Source organism: Accipiter gentilis, chromosome 29, assembly GCF_929443795.1.
Source record: "Accipiter gentilis chromosome 29, bAccGen1.1, whole genome shotgun sequence".
In the NCBI taxonomy this organism is placed as follows: Eukaryota; Metazoa; Chordata; class Aves; order Accipitriformes; family Accipitridae; genus Astur; species Astur gentilis.
In genome coordinates this window covers 6,870,648-6,894,557 of record NC_064908.1, presented here as the reverse complement: position 1 = coordinate 6,894,557, position 23,910 = coordinate 6,870,648, and the positions used below count along the sequence as shown (strand labels likewise).

At 54.3% G+C, this 23,910-nt stretch overlaps 2 protein-coding genes across 7 annotated transcripts in view; one reads left to right on the top strand and one right to left on the bottom strand.

Moving 5' to 3' along the window:
• The window catches only part of PPFIA4 (PTPRF interacting protein alpha 4), a 60,343-nt gene extending 41,320 nt beyond the window's left edge, over window positions 1–19,023 (top strand). For 2 of the 5 annotated variants that reach the window (XM_049832807.1, XM_049832812.1), the window contains 20 exons: window positions 127–258; window positions 1,753–1,815; window positions 3,161–3,252; window positions 5,456–5,597; window positions 5,848–6,053; window positions 6,509–6,749; window positions 6,971–7,006; window positions 7,593–7,726; window positions 7,894–8,057; window positions 8,697–8,790; window positions 9,021–9,102; window positions 9,530–9,730; window positions 10,704–10,766; window positions 11,921–11,947; window positions 12,881–13,056; window positions 13,835–13,932; window positions 14,608–14,783; window positions 15,005–15,073; window positions 15,918–16,095; window positions 17,228–19,023. In XM_049832807.1, the coding sequence (XP_049688764.1) occupies window positions 127–258; window positions 1,753–1,815; window positions 3,161–3,252; window positions 5,456–5,597; window positions 5,848–6,053; window positions 6,509–6,749; window positions 6,971–7,006; window positions 7,593–7,726; window positions 7,894–8,057; window positions 8,697–8,790; window positions 9,021–9,102; window positions 9,530–9,730; window positions 10,704–10,766; window positions 11,921–11,947; window positions 12,881–13,056; window positions 13,835–13,932; window positions 14,608–14,783; window positions 15,005–15,073; window positions 15,918–16,095; window positions 17,228–17,286 (2,433 nt within the window). In that variant the 3' untranslated portion in view covers window positions 17,287–19,023. The remainder of the gene's footprint in view (window positions 1–126; window positions 259–1,752; window positions 1,816–3,160; window positions 3,253–5,455; window positions 5,598–5,847; window positions 6,054–6,508; window positions 6,750–6,970; window positions 7,007–7,592; window positions 7,727–7,893; window positions 8,058–8,696; window positions 8,791–9,020; window positions 9,103–9,529; window positions 9,731–10,703; window positions 10,767–11,920; window positions 11,948–12,880; window positions 13,057–13,834; window positions 13,933–14,607; window positions 14,784–15,004; window positions 15,074–15,917; window positions 16,096–17,227) is intronic. The other 3 variants (XM_049832808.1, XM_049832810.1, XM_049832809.1) reach the window with 3 other exon arrangements.
• An 828-nt stretch (window positions 19,024–19,851) lies between these two features.
• MYOG (myogenin) lies at window positions 19,852–23,638 on the bottom strand. Of its 2 annotated transcripts, none has more exons than XM_049832455.1 (3): window positions 23,155–23,638; window positions 20,764–20,841; window positions 19,852–19,973 (listed from the first exon to the last, which is right to left on the bottom strand). In XM_049832455.1, the coding sequence occupies exons 1-3, from the start codon at window positions 23,636–23,638 to the stop codon at window positions 19,852–19,854; spliced, it is 684 nt and encodes a 227-aa protein (XP_049688412.1). The 2 variants fall into 2 exon arrangements, with proteins under 2 accessions (XP_049688412.1, XP_049688411.1); XM_049832454.1 differs by having other exon boundaries at window positions 20,764–20,845; window positions 23,159–23,638.
• Between the last annotated feature and the right edge of the window lie 272 nt (window positions 23,639–23,910).

The following is a 23,910-nucleotide window of genomic DNA, read 5'->3' as shown; positions in this document are numbered from 1 at the left end:
ATTTGTCCCATGGATCAGCTCTGACACGCCAGCAGGCACAGGATGGCAGGAGGGCACCGAGTCACTCGTGGCAGGAGGAGCAGATCCACTGGATCTGATGTGGCTGGTTGCTGTTTGCCGTTGCAGGCCCGCCAGCGGGAGAAGATGAACGAGGAGCACAACAAGAGGCTCTCGGACACTGTGGACCGTCTGCTGAGCGAGTCCAATGAGAGGCTGCAGCTGCACCTCAAGGAGAGGATGGCAGCCTTGGAGGAGAAGGTAGTGGCTGTGGGGCAGGGGGTCGTCTGGGGGGCTGGTGAGGGGTTGAGTGGTCTGCAGCCCCTCCGGCACAGAGCCTCAGCCAGCCACAGCACAAGGGTTTGGAAGTACCTGTGCAGGGATGGAGAAATGATCACATGCAGGGTGCCAGCTGGGCGCTGGGACTGGTGGGAGAGCAGGGAAGTGTGCTCTGCATCTCACGCTTGCCTCCAGCTGGCCCTCGCCCAGTAAGACCCACTTCCCACTGCCTTTCACCTCCAACAGCAGCAGGATCCATCCTGCTCTGTTTCCTCGCTTCTCTGTGTCTCTTCTGATGCAGTCTTGACTGCAGCCTGCACCTGGCTGTCGGAGCAAAACCCTACTGCATTTTTCAGGAGAAAATGCAGCATTCATTCTCTCTGACCTGCCCATCCCCTCCACATGCTGCCTTGAAACCTTCCTGTCCCTCGAGCCTGGACCGATCTGCCTTCTCCAAGCCAGGGCAGAGTCCCTGAACAGCCTCCCAGCTCCCACCCCACTCCTCCTGGGGAGCTGGGCTTTCCTTTGAGGAGCCAGCTGGAGTTGCTGCTGCCCCAGCGTGAATGTAATTAGCTGGGAGAGCAGGTGGCTCAGAGCAAGGATTAACCTCACAACGCCAATGGGAGGTCAGCCCTTGGTAATTCACCTCTGGGTTCCTGTGGGGACCAGACTCCCTGTAGCAAGTCAGAACACAGAGGGGTTGCATCCCCCAGCTGATCCCTCCAGGACTGGGTCTATCTCCCTGCTGCTTTGCACCTCCTGTCCTCATCCAGATCTGGCTGTGCCAGCGTGTCCACTCATTCAGCAGGTAGGTCTGAGTGGCTCTGGATAAAGAACAGGACCCAACATATGGGGCTGAGTCCAAATTCCCACCCCAGCAAGCAACAGGGACCAGAGTGGTGGCACCTTGCAAAGGAGTATTGTCTGCTTCCCAGCCTGCTGCCGTCACTGGCTTACACAGAGAATTTCTCCAGGTCTTCCACAGGCAAAAGTGACCCTGTTTGGCTGCCAGCACCTCCCAAAAAAGAGCGCTAGGTCAGGCAGTTGCAAATGCATCTTTCTTTCCCCCTGCCTATTCCCTAGCTTAGATGTAGGGGACATTTTTGCCCTTGATCCAGGTGCTCAAGGAGTTGATCTCCTCTCAGACACATTTTCTAATCTTTAAGCCCTGCCCATCAAATCTCTAATCGCCACTTGCCCTCCATAGCCATGCCCTGGTGCCGGTGTGGGGCGGGAGCTGGGCTATGGCAGCCCTGCTTAAGGAGCAGGAGGTTTGCAGAGAAGACCAGCTCATGGGCAGCTAGGTGAGGAATAGATCAGGAAGCCATTGCCATCCCTCCTGCCAGGTGTCTGTCACACCATCCACACAGTGATTCCACACTGGCCATTGCTGGGAGGCCACACGGCCGTTTTCTAAATGGTCTCTCTTTTTCTTTCCTGTTTTTGTTCCCCTTTCTTTTGTTTCGTTTTTCAAAGAACACATTGTTACAAGAGCTGGAAAATACCCAAAAGCAGATAGAGGAACACCAGCACGACAAGGTAAATGCCGCTGCAGGGAGCCTGCCCTAGTGACTGCGCTTCCTCGCTCCTAATCCCCGGCTAGTGGCAGTGGCGCCTCCTAAAATACCCTAGTTTCGGAGGAGCTGGGATCCCAAAGCGCCCAGCAGCAGGAGGCCACAAACTAACCCACGCAGTGGCTGGATGGAAGCTACCACCCACCTCCCCGGAGACCCCCGGTTCAGTTCCCTAACAGGCACGTTCAGTCCCATCTCCATATTTCTATCACGCTCATCCATCCCTGATCCCCCGCCGAGGACGGCAGCGAGGCCAGGGTGGCTTCGCCCACATGTCTAGAGGAGGGTTTACCCCAGTGGTCTTTGGTGCAGCCTGGCTGCGAGGGACAGTGCTGCACAGGCAGCCATGTCCCCTTTGCCCCCAAGGCTTTCCCGACCCCCTCACTCAAACTGGGGGGAAGATTGCTCCATACCCAGCTTGCAGAAGGCCCTGTAGGTCTTCACACCTCCCCTGCTCTCAGATAAAGCATCTAAGTAGGGTCTGCAACACAAGTCCATGTTGGCCTGTGCTGGGAAGCATGAGGATTGCAGCTTTTTGAAGCAATGGGAGCTTTGGGGATGTGCCCCATGTCTCATGCATGGTTGGGGGCACTGGGGGCGTTGCTTTCCCCCTTGCCCAGGGCCTTGCTCTACCAGATGCTCCCTGCACGCAGTGAGGATGTGTGGGCACTGCTTGTGCTCTGCGGCCATGGCTGTTCAGCTCGGCAGAGCTCAGAGACTTGCATGACGCTGCCTGCATGTTACCCACCCTGGTTCAGCCTGTTTGCCCGCAGGACTGGATCCTGCTATGCCTGAAGGGTCCCATCTCCCCTGCCTCCCTGCCCACCCGCAGCATCCCCCTCGCATCTCCCACAGGACAGCATGGCCACTTAGTGCAGGTGCAGGTTCCCGATGAGTATGGGACTGGCAGCAGGAAGGACAGGGCCAGCATCAAATTTGGCTAGCAGGTCCCTCGCTGCCAGCCCTTCACCAAGGCAAATGTGCGTGTGTGGTCTGGAGCAAAACCAGAGCATCCTATTGGGACCGATTTTCCTTTGTCTCTCAAAGCAGCATCACTTTGAGCACGTGTCTGTCTGTCTGTCTGGCCTGTGATCACTCCCTCCCTTCGCGGCATCGCCCCAGCATCGTCATTCACTGTCGCCTGCATGAGCTGTTTCTTTACTGATGTATCAAAGGTGCTTTGAACCTGGGACGGGGATTTTTAAAGGGAATATAAACCTGGAAATAGTTAAGGAAGTAGATTGCCCCAAACCTGGCTGCTCTTCAGAGCAAAACCAACCGCTGCCTGTTTCTTGTCTCGCCCCGAACAGCGACGGTTGTCCGATGAGATCGACAAACTAAGGCTGGAGGTCGATCAGCTCAAGACCAGAAGTGGGACGTTTGTGGAGAGCATGCACGCAAGGTAAGGCCACCTGCCAAAACCCTGCCAGCCCGTACATGCCCTGCTTGCATCCTGCACCCATGGCTTTCGGAGCATTTTGCTTTCAGGGCCCCACAATGCTGTTGGCATCAGGCAATTCTGGTTTCACCAAGCCTCTGTGTGGGACTGCAGGGTGGTTCATCACAGCAGGGTCGGCTCTGGCTGTGCTGTCCCCCATGCAAATCTGTGCTGGCATAAGACATAGACCATTGAGAATAGCCCAGCCCAACTGAATGGCCCAAAGTTTACTGTTCTAAGGACGAAAAACCACTGGGCATCATTTCTTTTTCTGCATAAAGGGCTTAGGGCTTAATTTTCTATGAAAGCTGGATGTTCCCCAGACACCTTTGTCCCCTGCAGTGTGCTGGGGATGGGCCGGTGGAGAAGGAGGAACCTCTTTTGAGGTGTTGCAGGTAAAGGAGAATGACACACACACCCCTCCCCTTTTTTCCCCTCCTCTCTACAATGGTCCTCCCACACCCTTTCAAGTCAGCAGGGAGATGGGGACGTGCCAGCCCAGAGCCTCAGGAGGAGAGGTGAGTCCATCAGGTCTCAGCCTCTGGCACTGACTGAGGTACCCAGCACTGCTGCAGGAAACCAAGGGGTTGGAAAAGGAGGGTGCCAGCACGACATGCACACCACTGCATTGCTGCAGCCGCCTGGGAGACCACATCCTCTCCTGAGCACTTTTGATGTGGGTTAGAGACAGCAAGGGATCAATGAGAGTGACCACCAGTGGGGAGAATTCACCTCTCAGGAAGGCTGGAAAAGAGGGAAAGAAACCCGTATAACCAGCTTCAAATCTCTCAGCAGCTGTGGCAGAGAGGAGAAGGCCTGGAAGTCCCATATCTGTTGTGAAGAGAAGAAATGGGGAGAGTGAAGAAGAGCTTGTGAGGATGAAGGATAGCTGAGTGCCAGAGGATTGTCTGGAGCATGTGTGGGACCTCTTTGTATGGGTCTATAAGAATAGGATGGACAATTTTTTATTTTTTTTATTTCTTGGAGAAAAAATCAGCAGAAAGCTTGAGTTACAGAGGCCAGAATAATCCCTCAGCTGAAATGTCAGCTTTTGTTTAAGGCGCCTTTATTTGTTTTTAGTGCGGCAGCAGCTTGTCAGTGGCTCCACAGCTTAAATCCCCTTGAAACTTGGGCTGTGCCTTCGTCTGCAAACACCAAGCTGACGCTGAGCCAAGCTGCTCAGTTAGTGGTTTCATCTGGGTTTGGTGGGATGCTGGGTTGGGGAGCCTGGATCCGTAATTGCACTGGAAACTAGACCCACCATGGTGGAAAAACACTGATCTGTCTTGGACAACTGCTTTTGTCATCTTAAATCAAAAAAACCTCATGCCTCCTGTGGCCATGCATATAGGGAGTAATGACCCCATGCTCCAGGAAGGCACTTTGCTCAGCTGCATGGTTGGGTCTTCAGGGTGAGGAGGAGCAACCAGGCAATGTGGAGATATGCAATGAGTACCACTAGCAGCAAAAAGTGGCCTCCTGTCCAACAGCAGCTGCTGTGCTGCTCCGCCTAGCATGGAGATCTGTGCCCTAGCATGGGGGAGGAGGATGAAGAAGTCCCAGCTGGTTTCCGCTAGGAGATCCCAAAAGATGCTCGTGTCCCCGCACCTGGAAGATCTGTTTCAAATGGGATTTTATTCATCAGGGGTTTTTTTCATGCAAATGTTGACGAAAACATAAAATGAAGGAGAAAAGCTCCCCGGCTGGCCCCTCTTTTGTACCATGGGGATGGATAAGACAGGCACAAGACGTGCTGTACATATTGGCAGATTCAAGCTGTTCTCGAGAGGGAAGGACAGGAGGGGACTGTTCAGCCCACGGCTTCACAGCAGACCTACTGCGCAAGGTAGTTTTGGCCAGAACTGGCTGGATGCCCCAGTGGGTACTGCAGCAAAGGGGGAGGTAGCAGCAGGGTAGGGCCCAGGGCTGAGCTTCCTACAGTCTGTGAGCACATCTCCAGAGCCAGAGTCAGAGGAATGGGGCACCTTTTTATGGAGTCTGGTTTTGCATCATTTCATGCAGAGCAGGCAAGCATCACTGGTGTGGGCATTCCAGAGTGGCCTCATCCTCCTCTGTTCTGAGCAAGCCTGGGCTGCAAGAGGAGCAGCCTGGGGATGAGGGCATCCTTGCATGGAGCAATGTCCACAACAGGGCTCTTTCTCCCCAGGTCCCATATGGGCAGCGCCACAGACCTGCGCTTCCCACTGAGTGCCGTGGTCCATGCCCCGGCCGAGCCCTTTGGGACAGCCCCGGGCCTGCCTCGGGCACAGAAGGGCCGATTTGCTGCTCGACGAGAGGAGACAGCCAAGGTAATCTATTTTCATGCCAGCATGGGGTCAGAGTTGGGGTTGGGGTCTCCTGCCTTGCATGCTGGTCTCATGTGTCCTTGATTTGGGGACATGGGGCAATTTTCTTCACCTAGTGTGTGGACGGGAGTAACATGGTAGGAAGAGTTTCCCATTGGGGTTGCATTGAGGTGTGACTGTTGCATGGAGGTCTCCAGTTTGGCTTTGGAGACATGGGAGTGCTGTGTAGGACCAGTGGACCTTGTTCCCCCAGGACTGGGAGCAGGCCCAGGCAGGCAGCGTCCTGGCCACGGGGCCTCATGCCTTCGACAGCGATCCTGAGATCTCTGATGTGGACGAGGATGACCGTGAGACACTATTCAGCTCCATGGACGTGCTTTCCCCTGGTGGGCACTCAGATGCCCAGACGTTGGCCATGATGCTCCAGGAGCAGCTGGATGCCATCAATGAGGAGATCAGGTAGCGACCATGGCCAAAACCCACCACTGCCTTGCTCTGAAGTGGCTCCGGGGGGGCAACAAACTGCCAGGTGGTGGGAGGAGGCTCTGATGCCCTAAAATTGAGGTCTTGGTCCAGCTTCAGCCAAGGAAATGGCTCCAGGACATCCAGCCACAGGGCTTGGTCCTTCCTGCACATGGTTCCTTGTCCTTCAGCTGTACCAGTGCTGGCTCACAGAAAAGATCATTATTTTTTAAAAAAGTCACCCATGAATATTAAAAGAAATCGTGGTGTGTCTCAGCTCTGGTTTATGGGCATCCTGAGGGATCTTGCTGCCATTCCTGGAGATCGGGGGCTTGAGTCACAGCACCCAAGGTGCATTTCCCCATGGTAGGGAGATCCTATGGCTGGGAGGTGTGAGATGACTCCCCAGAAAGGTGGGGAGCCAGGAGCCCTGAGCCCCACTGCTTCCCCAGGATGATCCAAGAGGAGAAGGAGTCCACCGAGCTCCGTGCGGAGGAGCTGGAGACCCGCGTCACGAGCGGCAGCATGGAGGGCCTCAACCTCACCCAGCTCTGCAAAAGGGCTTCCATCCCCACCTCGCTGACGGCCCTGTCCCTGGCCAGCTCATCCCCACCGCTCAGCGGCCGCTCCACCCCCAAGCTCTCCTCCCGCAGTGCCGCTCAGGACCTCGACCGCATGGGGATCATGACATTGGTGAGGAGGCACATGGGGTGGATGGGGGGCTGGACAGGGTGTGGGGTGGGAGCGATGCCCCAGCATCTACACGGGTGTGCGGGAGGGTGGTATGGAACGGGGGTGCCCATGTTTGCTGTCTCCCAGCCTGGCACGCCTGGCCCCGGGACTGCTCTGTGGGGGGGTTTCTCCATTAACTGCCCCCCTTTCTGTGTCTCTCTCGCTTTCCCCCTTGCAATCAGCCCAGCGACTTGAGGAAGCACCGGAGGAAACTGCTAGTGAGTGGCTCCCATCCCGTTGGTTTTTGTCCAAGCCCCTTTTCCAGCCTGCTCCTGGCTTTGTCCACACCAGGTCAGGGTGCAGCAGGCGCGGGATGGAGCTGGGGACCCCAGGGATTCAGCAGAAGGATCATGGGGATCCTGTAAGGTGCTTAAAGATGTGCCGGCTGGCAGCCTGGGGGGTCTGGCAGGACATGGGGAGGTTCAGAAAGCCACTGGGTCCTCAAACATTGTGTCCCCTCTGGCGACAGGGTGTCTTTGGGACATTCTCATCTGTGCTCCTCAGAGCCCTCTGCTGAGGGCCAGCAGCTTCTGTCCCCACACCCTGACCCGGACCATGGGGCTGCATCCTCTCTCCTCCCTATTCCCAGGATCTTGGCCATATGGCCACATCCTCCCCATCTGCTTGGGCATCTCGAGCCATTGCCAGAGCTCTAGTTCAGGCCAATCCTGGAGCGTGGCAAAGCCTCAGGGCCCTGGTGGCTCTTTTGGCCATGCCTCCATGGAGCAAGAGAGAGGCAGGCAGCAGGGCAAGGATGGAGCTGGGCTTTGGCCACCCAGCCTCATGCCTTCTCTGCTTGTTCAGTCACCTGCAGCTCGGGATGAAAGCCGAGAGGATAAAACCACCATCAAATGTGAGACGTCCCCCCCATCCTCACCCAGGACATTGCGGCTGGAGAAGCTGGGCCATCCTGCGCTAAGTCAGGAAGATGGGAAGAGGTATGTGGAGCACCCTTTGGATCTAACACCAGTGCCTGCTCTGTTGGTTTGAGGATTTACATGGGGCAAGTGTGGGATTGTGGGACGGTCTGGGGTTTGCCACAGCTTGTGCGCTGCTCGGGAATAACCTAAAGGCTTTGCTGTTCCTCTCCCTCCTCCATCCCCAGCTCGCTGGAGGAGCAGGCCAGCAACCCCAGCAGCAACAGCAGCCAGGACTCCCTGCACAAGGGCTCCAAGAGGAAGGGGATCAAATCCTCCATCGGGCGCTTGTTCGGGAAAAAAGAGAAGGGTCGCTTGATTCAGCTGAGCAGAGAAGGGGCCACGGGGCAGGGTCCGTGAGCAGCCCTATTCCCATCCGTGCCGGGCGGGCGTCCTCTTGGGCCAGGCTCTCTGAACGCCTCATGGCACTGTCTGGCTTTGGGGTGCTGTTGGGGTGACAGGCGGAGGAGCAGGGACACCCCTGCTGTTTTGGGGATGTTGGGGCCCCTGGCTCTGGGCTCCCTGCAGCTTCAGGGCAGTTGGATCCTGATGCTTTCTGCCCTGCGGCCCTTTCTGGCATGAGCGTGGTATCAGTCTTAATGCTCTGCAAGAGCTGCAGTGAGGATAGTGACCCCCCATCACTGTATCTTATCTTTAATGTCCCCAAATCTGCTTCCCTCCCCATGGGACCTTCTTGATTTTGCACAGCCCTTTGGTGGGAGCTGCTTTTCTACTCCTAAATCCTTCACTGCTTTAATGTTGAGCATCTTGAAACAGGAGGGATGGCAGGCAAGGATCCCCTTGGGCTTCCCAGGGATGCAGTGGAGCTGTGGGGGTGGGATGGAAATGGAGACTCACCTCCTGTGCTGCGATTGTGCATCCCCAACACCCTGGTATGGGGACTGTGGCAGTGCCCACCCTGACCCTGGGGGATGTCATGCTGACCTTGGGGACATCACACTGACCAGAGGATGTCTTGCCTGCCCAACAGTGCTGCTGACCGACATGGAGGTGGGCATGCAGGACCCTCTGGGACTTGGCAAGCTGGGTGCTCAGGCCGAGAAGGATCGGCGCCTGCGGAAGAAGTGAGTGAATTTCCTTCCCTGCCCCGGCAAGAAAATGTCCTGCCTGATGGCTGAGAAGCCATGGCATGGGACTGGGAATTGTTGGAAAGGCTTCTCCTCTTCACCCTCTCTTGAGCCCTTTTAGCTCCTTTATTGCTTTGCTGCCAGCTAGTTCGTACATGCCCTTTCAAGAGCTGCTCCCTTCCCCACAAGCCCCCAATAAATCACTCTTCCGCTTCTGTTCCCTCCAGGCATGAACTCCTGGAAGAAGCTCGGAGGAAAGGATTGCCCTTTGCTCACTGGGATGGCCCCACTGTTGTCTCCTGGCTGGAGGTGAGGCAGAGCACACCCGTGCATCATCCCCATGTACCAATGGCTTTGCATTTGCCGCCGGTCTGTAGTGTGCTTCCTCAGCAGCAATACAGCAACCCATAGTCCCACCATGCTTGGTCCATGCACGTGGTTGGTGGTTGCAAAACCTGGGGGAGCAGAGCAGATCCCCAGATCCCTCACAAAGTCTGTAGTTTGATTAGAGCTTTGAGTTGAAAGGCTCAGTGGGTGCTCTTTCCCTGTGCTATGTCCATCAGATATAAGGATGCTGGGCTGCCCGCAGGCCATCTGTGCAAGGTACAAACAAAAAAGGAACCCCATGTGGGTATCCAACTTCGATATTGAGCTTCAAACAGGATGGCCTTGATCCTGCCAGAGGAAGTTAGGTTAAGTCAACAAGGCAGTCACTGGCTTTGCCCTGTTTTGGCAGCTCTGGGTGGGGATGCCAGCCTGGTACGTTGCTGCTTGCCGAGCCAACGTGAAGAGCGGAGCCATCATGTCGGCCCTGTCCGACACCGAGATCCAGAGGGAGATTGGCATCAGCAATGCGCTGCATCGCCTGAAGCTGCGTCTGGCCATCCAGGAGATGGTCTCTCTCACGAGCCCCTCGGCACCACCCACCTCACGGACAGTAAGTGCTCCATGCTACAGACCCCCTCTTCCCCCTGCTCCATGGGGCAGGACAACACTCTTGTTGCCCTCCTTTCCCTGACTCTTTGGGACCACAGTGGTCCATAGGTCACCGGGGAGTCCCAGTGTTACAGGCAAGCACGGCCATGAAGGGGGTGACGTTCCCTCATGGACCGGTCAAATCACCAGACACTTGTCCTCAGTCACAAAGATAATTTACGGCTATCGAGTGTGAAGCCCTTTCTTGTTGAGGCACCAGCAAATGCTCTGTCCTCACACTCAGAGGTTGTCAGCAAGAGGCTGACCCTGCTGAGCAGCCTGCAAAGAGCAAAGCTTAGAGACTGTCTGCCCTGGAGAGGATAAAATCCCATCCAAACAGCATGTGTGTGGTTTACAGGGCCAACTCGGTTATGCACAGCCATTTTCTCAATCATTTCAATACAAGCCTTTTCCTGGGACCGTGTGAAATTCCTGGGGCAAGTCAGAGCAACTGCAAATCCCAGTCTTGCCCTGGATAGGACATGGAGTGGATGGAGGGATCATGTCCCCAGACCCCTCAAGAGGTTAATTGTGCCCCAGTAATGCCAAGACACATCTGGTAGAAAAGCAGCCAGCAGAAAGAAAGGCCCCAAGCGTGCTGTGTGCCCCTGAGATGGCCATGGCTGGGGTCACCGCTGTCAGAGACAAGTCTGCAGGCTCCGTGATCATAACGCCAAAGTATAAAGGCAGCCAAAGGGCCCGTGGTCCTTGCTGTGCTCTCCATGGCTGCATGGAGAGCCCAGGGTCCCTATGGGCAGTGAGGTGCCACCAGGCTGAGCTGCAAGGACACTGTGAGAACTCCACAGTACAGCTCCAAGCGCAAGGGTGGCCTGATCCTCCATCAGCCTGAGCCAAGCTTGTTTCCAGCACGGTTGTGAACTGAGGCCACAGCTCCATGGTGGATTACCCTGACCACTCTTCTCTTTTCCCTGCAGTCCTCAGGAAACGTCTGGGTCACACATGAGGAGATGGAGAACATGGCGACTTCCACCAAGACGGTGAGGCTGACCAGCCCCACTGCTGCTGCACAGCATATCGGTTACCGAGCTGAGCTCCAGGCGTGCATTAATGTGCTAAACCCCGGGAGGGAAGGGGATCTTTGCTGCGTCTCATGTGTCAGCTCTTGGCCAGCACCATGCACCTGTTTAGAAACCATCTTTCAACCTTTAATATCCCAACAATTTCTAAAACTGGCTTAAAAACCATCAGATGTATTTTCCTTTGTCAAGCCCCTGTGGGTTTTGCTGGGTTTCTAGAGTAGTTTGTCGGTTGTGAGTTAGAGGAAAGAAATGAAAGAAACAAAACAAGAGTCATCTCAAGATAGATGCATGAGAGCACCCAGAGGAGTCATAGTGTAATCTCCTATTGACCTTAGCACACCCAAATATTGTCCCCACTGCGTCCCTACCACTGGCTGAGAGCGTGGGGTCCCTCAGAGGGATGTGGCTGTGCTCCCAAAAGCTCTGGCTCCTTTGGAGTGGTGCAGTACTGCAACATCTGCAACTTGATGACCCTATGCCCATGTGTCAGAGCAGGGGCAGCATTTTGGATTTGTTGTGTGAATTAGGCATTTTATTGAAGTTTTTGTCTGCTGGTTGAGTAGCACAGACCTGTAACTGGCAGGTGCCTTTTGGGGAAGGAGAGCTCTGAGTTACAGCAGGGACATGACACTTTCCCTTGCAGGTTTTGCAAGGTTGAGCAAAACCAGCACAGGTTGACAAGGGAGGAAATAGCTACGAAATTGGCAAATTGGGTTGGGCGGCCCCTCTTGGGGGTGTGACCTAGGAGCTGAAGCTTAGGTTTCTCTCTGCATCTGTCTTTGGGGGACCCAAGAACTACCCATATTTCCCAGTGTCTGTGCCATCTCCAGCCCAAGGCCCATGAGAAAAGCCTCACCCTGTATCCTCCTTATTTGTCTGAGAGATGGGGTGAAACCTGAACCCAGCAGGGTCAGGGTGTCCCCAGCACCCTGTCAACAAGGCTGAGCTCCCCAAGCCGTGCAGCCATAAGACCGATCCCCATCCCCTTTGGGTCACACCATGCCAAGGGATCCCATGCACAGCATGCCTGGCATATGCTTTCATGGTGCAGGGCCGCCGGGTACTGACTTTACCTGTCCTTTCTATTGACATGCCGCATATGTCACGCTTAGGACACAGAGGAAGGCAGCTGGGCACAGGTGAGGTCCCCGTGTCACCCTTTTCTGCGGGCGGTATGTGGGGTGGTTATTGGAGGGAGAGCAGGACACCCCGGAGGTGAGCTTGGGGCATCAGTATTCACCAAGTTCTTGTTGGAGTCTGAACCTGCACCCTGTGGTTGCTCCTCTGAGCCATCTTTCAAGTACAAGGCGGTCCTCCTTGGACCTTGCATCAAGCAGTGTCCTCTGCTTCAGGCAGAGTGAATTCTTCTGGGACCTTCTCTGTAAGATACAGATTCTGTGTTAAAAACCCCCACCTAAGAGTGATCAGCCACCCTGCATGGGAGGCAGGTTTCTAGCTGCACAGACATTTAGTTTTCACCTTTTTTTTTGCCCCAAGTTCAGGATATAGACCATTTTCATGAACTGACAAGGTGGGAGGAAGCAGTCCTGCTTGGATCCATCTCTTCTGGTTTTATCACTCTCAAATGTTTTACTTTTCTTTTGGTGGATTTTATTTCATTTTTGGACCCCGAATCAGCTTGCAGTGAAAGTGACTGGATGTTTTTCTGCCCCAAACTGACCTTTTTTTCCATTTTGAAGTCATGAAGTAGATCTTTTGGTGATTTCTAAGCTTCTTAAAAATCAGTTGGGAATGCACTGAAGTCTGTTTCTTAGTTAGTTGTTTCATCTTTCATGAATGTGTTTTTTCTGGAAGAAGCTTGTCATAAAGTCCAACTATCCCTTATGCTTGCTTTTTGGCTACTGCTTGTCTCCTTGGGAGACATCAGTAGGACACAGACCATGGCCAACAGGACTGTTCCCTCCAGCACCTTCAGTACAAACTAGGATTAAACTTCTCCGGCCCAGGTTTGGTCCTCAGGCTGCAGCACTGAACTGTCACTGGTCTCCTGGGAGTCTGCAGCTCCACCAAGCACTGGTTTCTCCCTAGCTTCTCCATTTGCTTGTCCACAGACACTGGCCTATGGGGACATGAACCATGAGTGGATTGGGAATGAGTGGCTGCCCAGCTTGGGTCTCCCGCAGTATCGCAGCTACTTCATGGAGTGTCTTGTTGATGCACGGATGCTGGACCACCTCACCAAGAAAGATCTCAGAGTGCACTTGAAGATGGTGGACAGCTTCCACCGGTGAGTCCTCTCCTTTGGGAGGTGCCTGGCGTGCAGTGTCTGCACATGGAGCAAAGGATGGGGCAATTTGAGGGATTCTCCCTGTCATGGCCAGTCCTGGTGCTGGAGGATGGCTCTTCTAGGCTAAACTGAACTATGTGGTCTGGGGCAGCTCATATGGGCAAATGTTCTCCTTCATCACACTCCTTGTAGCAAAACTGCAGAGGACCAAGCCTTCTTCTGGCTGTGGAGCAAACCATGGGCAAAAATAAAGACCTGGTACCCCATTGGCAGGCAGAGCAGTCATCTGCCAGCAGCCCAACTTCGAGAAGGCTTATGCCATCTCAACCACCTTGCTCAAGCACCAGTATCCAGCCCTGTCATGGGGTACCACCATCTACCCTGACCCATGGGGCTGTGTCCTTGGGCCTGCCAGGGCCCTCCCTGCTCTGGGGATGAACTCTTCAGCCTGGAGTAGCCCCCATGGGCGGGTTCCCCCTTCCCTCTCCAGCCACCAAGCACAGAGTACTGTTATTTGGATCCATGTGCTCTCAGGCAGGTAGAACAGGGTAAAACTGATGGAATGGGGAATTACCATGGAAGGGAGGGACATTCCCCATTTTCCAGCTAAGATCTTCCCTTTGGGTCGTGTCTGTCCTGACCCAACCTTGAACTGAAGCGTCTTTTGGGCACATGGAGAGCGAGCAGGGAAGTGGGTCTCTCCACGGGTCTCTCTAAGCCACCTGCCCCACAATGCTGAGCCCTCCTGAGGGGTGGGTGACATCTTGTGTCCTTGCAGCACCAGCCTGCAGTATGGCATCATGTGCCTGAAGAGGCTCAACTACGACCGCAAAGAGCTCGAGAGGAGGCGAGAAGAGACACAACACGAAATCAAAGGTAGCAGCTGCATACACGATCCAGCTCTGGAGAAGGAGATGAGAAACATCCCAAGAGATGCCCAGTGATGGTCTCTCTCCTATCCCTTATTTTTAACACAGCATTTGCTTAGGGAAAAACATTATTTCTGAGGAACCATGCCCACAGGGCTGTTCTCTCAGGGGGGACCTCTCTGCAGTATTTCTCCAACAGATTGCTCCAAGTGCATTTATGCAGCTTAGTCGAGTCAGGAATGAGGAGGGAGGAAGGGTGTCAAGACAGAAAAGATCCAGTCCGAGCATCAGATCATCTTCTCCTGCCCATTTCAGATGCTCAGGACAGCCCCCAGCTTGCTCAGCCTCCCCTTCCTCATTGGCTGTCCTGAGATTCCCTGCACATCTGGCTGCTGCTTAGATTACATCTCATTATTGATAATGCCCCTAATTATGCCAGAAGCCATGGGTTCTTAGGATTAATTTTCACAGTTGTTTTCTGCCTGTTATTTCAGCATTTAGTTTGGTAAATTGAAGTGAGCTGTTCTGGCACTTGAGCACTCTGTATTGCTGCTGGCTCAGGAAGGAGAGTCCCAGGGTCAGCCTGGGGCAGTGCAAACGGACTTCAGGACATCATCAGGTCCCTGCAAAAACAAGAGTGTGCTTTGACCTGGCCCTGAGACATGCCCTTGCTCTTTTGCAGATGTGTTGGTGTGGACCAACGACCAGGTCATTCACTGGATCCAGTCCATCGGGCTTCGCGAGTATGCAAACAACCTTGTCGAGAGCGGGGTGCACGGGGCGCTCCTGGCCCTTGATGAAAACTTTGACCACAACAGTCTGGCGCTCGTGTTGCAAATCCCCACGCAGAACACGCAGGTAAGAGCAGCATCCTTGGGGGATTTTAGAGGAGGGTGGCCAGCATGAGACACAGCTGGGGTGTGACTCCACCAGTCCCACCAGCTCAACTCTACCTTTCAAAGCAGATCTCAGATGGCACGTGGGCTTTTTCTCTGTTGTTCTCAGGCTTTCCTTGGATGGGAGTTTGTGCTGGAAACTGTTTCCATTGACAAGGAATGCTCATTTTTTGTTAATTTCAGGCTCGACAAGTGCTGGAGAGGGAGTTCAACAACCTGCTCGCCTTGGGCACAGATCGGAGGCTGGATGATGTGAGTACCAAATCTCTCCTGTGTCCAGATCATGCTGAGCACCTGTTCTTGTGCAAGACACAGGAGAGGCAGGACCTCTGCTCTCTCCCTCCTTGTCCAGTGGTGTCAAATAGTGCATCACAGGCTCTCTAGAGCAGTCACATGAGCAGTATTAGTGGAATAAGCTAAAACTATTAGACAAGACCCCGAGGAACGTGCTGCCAGGCTGTGGAGGCAGGTGAGGAAGAGTCTTGTGCATCATTTCTAGCCTCATGCTCAGTGGGCTGAATTTCAAGTAGGCTCACCTGGCTTTCTTTGCCAGCTGCTTTAATATTGCCTTCTTGAGTCAGGGATGTTCTGGGCATGACACATCTGCAGTGGGTAAAGATGGTGGGTTAGAGATGCCCCGTTAAGCAGCCAGAAAACTGTTCAGATTGAGTCACTGAAGGTGGGATTTCATCTAGATCTCTCCTATGTATAGCTTTCCTCCATGAGATATGATAGCAGAGCCAGTCAGGGCTCTAGAGCACGGAGAGAAGCAGGCTCTTCCAGATGCCATTATCTGGCCAAGGTTAGATGCATCCCTTGGGATCTTTACTGGGGCTTGTGTGTTGATGTCTCCAAGGCATCTTTGCAGGCAGGCTGGAAAGAAGAGATAGGCAAGCTGGAAAGGATAAAGCCTATGTCATGGGATCCCGGAGAGGTCTCCTATGTCCTTGGCCCAGTTTGATCACACACTTTTGCACTGAGTTGGTCTCCCTGTGCAGGCACACCCTTGTTAGGTGGAAGGTTAGCTGGTATCTCACAGGGGCAGAAGGTCCTGCTGCCACTGATGCTGGGCCTATAACCTGCTCTTCCCTCACAGGGTGATGACAAGACTTTCCGTCGAACTCCGTCCTGGCGAAAGCGCTTCCGCCCACGAGACGTTCACAGCATCAACATGCTCAGCGGCTCAGCCGAGACACTGCCCGCCGGCTTCCGCGTCACCAGCCTGGTGCCCCTGCCCCCTCCATCTGCCCCTGCCAAGAAAATGCCCCCAGAAGGTAGATCACCCCCTTCTCCCCAGGGTCCTCTCCCACCCCTGCTCAGACCTCATGGTGAATAAGAGGAACAATGTGCCACCAGGAGAGGAGACGCAGAGGGGCTTGCTGATCACCTGCAATGCTGAATCCATGTCATTCTTGAGCTGTTGTCTGCTGCAAATGTTTTTTTCAGGAGGGTTATTTCAGACTCTGGTTTGGTGTGTGATTTCTTTGTTTCAAACCTCCAGGACAAGGGATAGGGCTGGATTGGAGCATGACATAGGGATATTTGTTATTCACCCTGGGTTTGGCATCCAAGTCAGAGCCTATAGGGGTAGCACTGGGGGCTGTCAGGAAGCAGCAGCCCAGTCTGGGCCCGTCTTGTTCATCCCCAAAGGGACTTAATTAACCAGCTCAATTCAGTCCAAGTGCTGCTGAGCAGCCACTCTCCCAGGGCTGGTAGGCACCTGCTTTGACATGCTTGCTGCTGGCTGTCGTGTGTTTTAGCTGAGCACGCATATCCTGGGCTCTGCCCCACCACCACATGACATGACTCCTTTCTACACGGTATCTTGGTCCCTTGTGTAGGGAGGCAAAAGCTCCAGCCAGGTCACCCCAGTTTGTCCCCTGGACCAGGCACCCTGGTCCTACTGTCCCAAATCACCTGCCATATCCCCAGTGGTGCAGAGCTGGCTTCAGCAGACTCAGAAATGAACGTGTGAATGAGCATTAGAAAGTTAGGCTTTCACCTTCTGGCTTCAAGCCCCAGGCCCAGCTCTCCTCCTGTCTCCAGATTTGCTCAAATTTCAAAGCTTTCCATCCAGCAGTTTGGGTAAAACTTGTTTGACCTTTTCTACCCTGAGCCTTTCTGGCTGAGGGCAATGAAACCTGGGACAAAATCCCTAGGTCTGCTAGCACCCAGACGCTGGTAGTAGGGTGTTCACTGCCCAAGAGTAGGGTTGGCAAGCGGCAACTTTCCAAATACCCTGGAGCCTTGGGAGCATCAGAGCTGGCCAAACATACCTCTTTCTTTGACCCTTATCTTCATGTGGCTTCAGTGCACAGATGCTGCCTAATAAATGTTTTGGCGGGAAGCCGAGGGCTGATTGGAGCAGTCACTAATTGCATGTTCTGCTCTTTGACTTACTTCCAGTTGGTGCCTCTGGGTCGCCAAGGCTGGAGACCTCTACGGTCCGGACATACTCCTGCTGAGGGTCAGTGTGACGGGAACCAGCCCAGCCCTGGGTAAGTGCAAGGGGGACTGAGGCCTCAGAGCTGGATGGGGACCGAGAGGAGATCATGAGGCCCAGAGTCCTCTGCCCAGCATCACCCAGGCAGGGTGTCTGCCTTCACCAAGGTTTGCATTGCCATGGAGGACCATGGAGATCTCAGTGGTGGGGGAGAAGCCCACTGCTGCCTGAGGCTTACAGGACCCTGAGATAATGCAGAAGGGATGCTCAGCATCCCAACCACGTGTGGTTTGTGCAGTCCCTGGACAGACAGCTCCACTGGGGACCCCAGAATGCCATCCTAGATAGGGGGGTCCCATTGGGCTGAGGGAAGGATAGTCAAGCACTTCAGAGAGTCTCCTGGGATCCTCCTGTACCCTGGGGCATGGTTCCCCCATGCCAGGAGGATTCATTACCAACTCTATCTGGGTTTGTTGGCCTGTGGGTGCACGGGTGGAGATGAGCCGCCATCCTCACAGGGCCTTTCCCACTTTGTTTCTCAGCACATCCCCACTATCTGTATGGCCATGTGCTGGCTGCCTTTCAGGACAAGAGCCCAGCCTGCGCCTGCTCCTCGGCCCGAACCAACAGACGCTGCAGTCTTGCTGCTGTGGACCAAAAAGGATGCTCTCCCTTCTGCTTGTGCACCCCACTGCTTCCCCTGGCTCCCCGTGGCTCCCGCCTGTGGCTTGTCTCCCACCTCTCCCCACGCTGGCCGGGCTACAAATGCACTCACTGGGTGCCCACTCCGTCACTGGCAGAAGCGTGGTGCAATCCGGCAGAGCAGCAGAGACACCCCAAAAGGGCTGCGATATTTGGAAACCTTTCTCCTGCCTCGTTCATGTTGCCAATACGCCATGGGCTGCTGCACTGACTTGCCCAAGTTCCGGGCATCAGGGATGCTGCTGCCCACAGGACTCGAAGCCAAGGAAGATTCAGGCTCGTGAAAATCCTCATGCTGGGGTGGCCGGGCAAGGAGCTGCCGGCAGGGAGGGCTGGGGCCACTGCCGGGGTTGGTGCTGCATGGCATGGAGCAGGGACTGGCCATCATGGGGGCTAGGAGGGTGGCTGTCTGCCAAGGGGTGGGCAGTTGGGGTGCTGCATTTTAGGGTGCTGCCAGATGCCACGTAGGGGGAGGCTGCGCCTGCACGGCGGGTCCACGAAGAGCTGCGTGGGGAAGGGCTGGAACCGCCCCATACGGCTTGCTGCCAGCCGGGACGGTACCCAGCACCCATTGGAGAGGGGGCCCTCCTTAGGTGCCTGGGGAGACACGACGGGGGCACCCACCACCCTGAGACGTGCCCATCCTTTCCCCTCCAGGTGCAGAGGAGATGCTCTCCCCTCCTGCCTCCAAGCTATGGGCAGGGATCAATCCAGGAGGCTCTTAACTCGTCCCATTTCTTCCCTGTAGCGTAGGATCTCTTCGTCTCCTCATGCCACGTTTGCCTTGTGTGGCCCCTATTTCTGATGTGATATTTATTGATGGCTGGAATGACCTTATACTTATCATGTGCTGTCTGGAAGTGCAATATCTGAGAGGCTATACAGTCACGATGTCTTTTCAGTGTATTATTTGCCTAATACAGTATTAAATATTTTTTTAATTTGAAGAGTCAGTGAGCCCTTTATATCGATGCCCTATTTCTTTTGTCATATTATTGGTACTGCATGGACTCCAAACCCTGGATCGGGTCAGGAAAGGATGTATGTGTGTTCCAATAAAGAGGATTTTAAAACAGTGCTGGCTTGAGCCTTCTTTCTACAGCCCAAATTAAAAATATAATTAATCTTTAGCTCCCCCGAGAGTTTTTGGGGTACAAGGCTGAGCCCCAGTCGCAAACCAGTGAAATCACTAGTCTCTGCAGGGCTGATTTAAGCATGGGACATCCAGTTCCCACTGCTAAGCGACTGCACTGAGGTCCAGCTGGATTTTCTGATACAGAGGAATCCCCAACCTGGGAATTGGAAGAGACCTGCACAGAGGGGGACAGCAGTAAAGGAAGCCCTGAGCAGTTCAAACAAGAATGCCTTTATTTAAAAAAAAAAAATCCAAATAAGTTAGCAAAAATAATAATTAAAAAAACAAAACACAAATGGCAACTCCACACAGCGTTCAGTAGAAAAGACAGCACGGGCAGCCTCTGCGGGGCTCAGCGCCCGCAGGACACCAGCCAGAGAGAGACATTGGTCAAAGAGCATCTTGGAAAGAAATCAGCAAGCGAACCCAGCACACACATTGGCCCCCAAAAACCAATCGCCCCTGGATGGGGAGCGAAGCAGAGCCCGACGCCGGGCAGCTGCCCTTGCGGGAACCAGGGCCGCCGCCAGCATGGGGCCACGGCGCTGCCGACATCCCACCTCTCCCCCCCTTTATTTTTCAGCTGGCCAAGCGGGAGCATTTCATGAGGAGTGGAAAAGGAGGCAAGTGATTCCAACGGTGCAGTCCACAACGCTGGAGGGGTAAATACGATTTTCAGCGGCTGGACCCTTCTGGCATCTTATTCCCACCCCGTTACCAGCTCAAAGAGCCATGGGGGTTTGCACTGGCTCAGTTTTGAACCCGCTCCTCCTGGAACGTCACGGACACGTCCTCCACGGTGATGCTCTCCACGATGGAGGAGAGCGAGTGGAGGTTGCGGTCCTCCGTCGCGTCGTCAGCCAGGAGGTGATCTGCAGAGAGCAAGGGGATGATGACTCTGCTGGGGATGGGGTCCATGTGCTGGGGACGGCTCCTGGCTCTGCACGGGGAGACCCTGTGATCCCCTGCATGGCCAGAGTGACCTGGGGACCTGCTTTCAGCTCCCACCCTGGCAGGAGATGAGACCTTCCCCTGGAAAGGACAATGGGGAGTGAAACTTTTGGACACATTTTAGGTTTTATTCCCCATTGGAAAATGAGATTTAAGTTTCTGCCTTCTGGGGAAAAAAACAGGTGGATTTAACGGGAGGGGGGTGATAAATGCAGTAATGGAAAAAAATCAGCAGCTGCAGAGAGGCATGGGGAGGGAAAGGGAGCCTGGGGCACTGATGTTCGGCGATGCTCAGCACCGCAGCAGGCCAAGCCAAGGGATGGTGATGGATGAACCCTTGATGGGGCCCAAGCTGCCAGGACCCCAGGCTGCTGGCAGTCCGGTTTCTCAGCTCCTAAGAGCAGGCGTCTTGGTGAAATCAGGTAAAATCTGGGAGATGCCTGAACTTGCAGAGCATTGAGCCAAGGAGGTGCTGGAGGATTTATGAGCCTGGGGGGAGCTCATCTATGCAGCAGCAGTGGGGAGAGAAGGACAAGGCTCCTTTTGTCCTCTGCTCCGAGCACCTCCTGCTTGGACGGGCGGGGGGGGGGGGAGGGGGGGTTGGTTCAGCGATACTCTGCTCCAAGTGCTGCAGTGTCCCCCACTGCTGTCCCCCCACACTAGAGCCCAGGGAGGCTGCAGGACACCGGGATGAGGCAGGGAGGACCTTACCCGCAGGGTTGGTGGCGAACTCCAGCTGGCTGCTCCACTCAGGGCTGCAGGACGAGCTGCCGGACCCACACTCACTGGCTGCCTGCAAGGAGCCGAGATGCCGACCATGGGTCTCACCTCCTCCAGCCCGGCCAAACCCCACCAGCCACCCCAAAAACACCCCGGGGTGCCCAATCACTGCAGCACAATGACCCCACAGAGACGGGCATGTCCCTCCCCAACTGCAAAGCAGCTGGAAGAGCTGACAGCATTCGGGGTCCCCAGGACCCATCAGGGCCAGATGCTTCGTTAACCATAAAGGCTGGAAAAACTCCTCTGGGGGCTCTGGAGAAATGGGGCCATGTGCTCACTACAGGTAAACAAAGTGTCTCTTTACCCAGTGACTGTGAGAAAGGGCTAGAGACGGACAAACGTCATTAGGCAAAACAGCTTTTTGCTGAAAATCACCTGATCAGGCTCATAAAAAATGACACAGGGGCTGGACACGCTCAGGCCATCCCAAGGGGATTCCTGGGGAAGACCTTTTGGCAGTTTGATTTGTGGATTTGGGGCTGAATGACTATTTCAGAGAAAAGAGCTGACAGCCTGAAAAATGAGAGCATTACTCAGCAAAGCTCTGAATTAACTTTTTGCGTATGCCTGTCTTTATCTGGAAGTGGATGCTGGCTCAGGTTAAACCCAAAATATGATTTATAGGAGCAACCCCAAGGACCCAACTATTTGTAGCAGCCTAGAACTGGTGCTTTGGGTCTACAAGTTCACAGAAGCACAGGCTAATTAATTAACTTGGATTTATTTCCCACTAAAGTAGGGCATTCTTACAGATATGATTACCCCCCCCCCCCCTGCCAAATACTGGATTTTGCACTCAATATGTGAATCCCTGGCTATGCCTGGAAGAATGGATGGCTCGGAGCAGCAGTGACACGGGAACAGCTCCACGGAGTTTTGGGCACATTTGCAGGGGCAGCCAACAAATCCACCCAAATCAAACCCAAGTGGATACATTGGATTTACACTGGGAAATCCCAAGAATATATAGGATGGAGCCTAAAAGATTTTTCAGTCCTTTATTCAGCTCTAAATGTTGGGCTACCCGGGTACCTGCTGTTTTGGTCCTTAAATCCCTTAGTCTTAAAGGAGATGAATCTCTGTGACTCCCTCTTTTCTGTGCCTCTTATGAAGTTCTTTATCTGTATCTATATCTATCTAGGTCTCTATATCTATTTCTATCTATATAGCTATATCCATATCTATACCATCTATATCCACTTCTATATCTACATCTACATCTATCTATAACATCTATATCTGTATCATCTCTACCTCTACCTATATCGATAGCTATAGCTATCTATACATTTCCATATACAAAGCCTCAGAGGATTGGGGAAGTGCATGCTCAGACACCCCCCAGAAATCAGAGGACAGATAAAAATATCTCTCAAAAACTTGGTTAAACAACCAAAGCCTTGCAGTGTGACGGGGCCTGGCTTGCAGCATCTCTTTTTGGGGCTGTGGCAAGACACAACCACTGCAAACATCTTCACCTGGCTCTCAAATTGGCACCTTTGGTCTGAGAAACCAGAGGTGGCCCCACTCCGACCCCCTCATCCCCTGCCCTGTCCCCTTCCCAGGTGTGCTGTGCCACACCGATCATCAGAAAGTCACCATGCACCAGCGTGTTGTTGCACCGGCAATCGCAAGGCGGGGAGGGAGGCTGCAGGTTTGGCGCCCAGCAGCACTGATACCTGCGGGGTGTCGTGGGACGCAGTGGGTGGTGACCCCCCCCATGGCGTTTGGTCAGAGGCTTTGTGGTTTGTGCCATGCCGAGACTTTACAGGGAGAAAAAAGGAGCGTGTTTGTGTATCTGTAAGCAGGGGGATTTAACTTTATTTTGTATTTTATTTATTTAATGTAATGTAATGTAATTTTATTTAATTTTTTTCTATTTTATCTTGTCTTATCTTATTTTGTCTTATTTTATTTATTTTAGTTTTATGTTATTTATTTCATTTTTGCCTTTATTATCCCTCCCAAGCCCAGGCACACATGCCACACTCAATGCAGTGTCCAGCACCAGACCATGCAGCCCCCACTACATGCGTACACAGGCCAAGGCTGCTGTCAGCTCCTTTGCCCGGGGATCTGAGCACACAGCTGGGGCTGGATCATTGCTGCCCTGGATCATTTCTGCTGGCCGCATTCACCAGCCCACAACAGCAGCAGCTGCCTCGCCCCCAGGGCTGGGGGGTCCCACTCCACCCAGCAGGACCCAGTGTCCCAGAGCTGCTCGCAATGCCTCTGCTTGGGATCGCCCCCAGACAGAGCGTCACCCCCATGCTGGTCCCCAGCCCGGGTTTGGGGACCCCAGGGGATGCACAGAGACACTTACCCCAGGCTGGGGAGCCGCGGGGCGGAAGCGCAGGTCCCTCTGCTCCCGCTCCTGCTGGTTGAGGGTGCTGAGCAAGCTCTGCAGGCGCTCAATGTACTGGATGGCGCTGCGCAGGATTTCCACCTTGGGCAGCCGCTGGTTGGGGTTGAGCAGGGTGCTGCGTTTCAACGCCTCGAAGGCTTCGTTCACCTTCTTCAACCTGCGTTTCTCCCGCAGGGTGGCTGCCCGCCGCCGGTCGATGGAGACCGTCTTCCGCTTGCAAACCTTGCAGGCCCAGGGCAGGCATTGCCCGGGACAATGCTCAGGCAGGGCTGAGTCCTTCTCCTCCAAAGCCACCCTGCCCTCGGGACACAGGGCCACCTCGGGCCGCTCTGGGAACGCCGCTGGCTCGTAGCCCTGCAAGCGGGAGCCCAGGAAATTTTCCCCATCATAAAACCTCTGGTCCGGGAAAAAATAAGGGTTGGTCTCGAAGAGTTCCATGGGTGCGCGGGTGGCTCGGGGATGTGTGCACGGCTCAGGGATGGCTGCTCCCTCTCCCCACGCCAACTGTTTGGTGCCATTTAAACCCTGGCGCTGGCATTAAATCACGGAGATAAATATAGAAAACCTAAAGGAAACCTGAGCCCGCCCTAAGCTGCTGCCTCACATCAAAACTTGTCCATCTGATTTCATGTGCTCTCCCCGCAGGGATTACACTGCTCGGACCGCGGCCGCGCTGAGGGGGGGTCTGGGGGAGCTGGCACGGCTCAGAG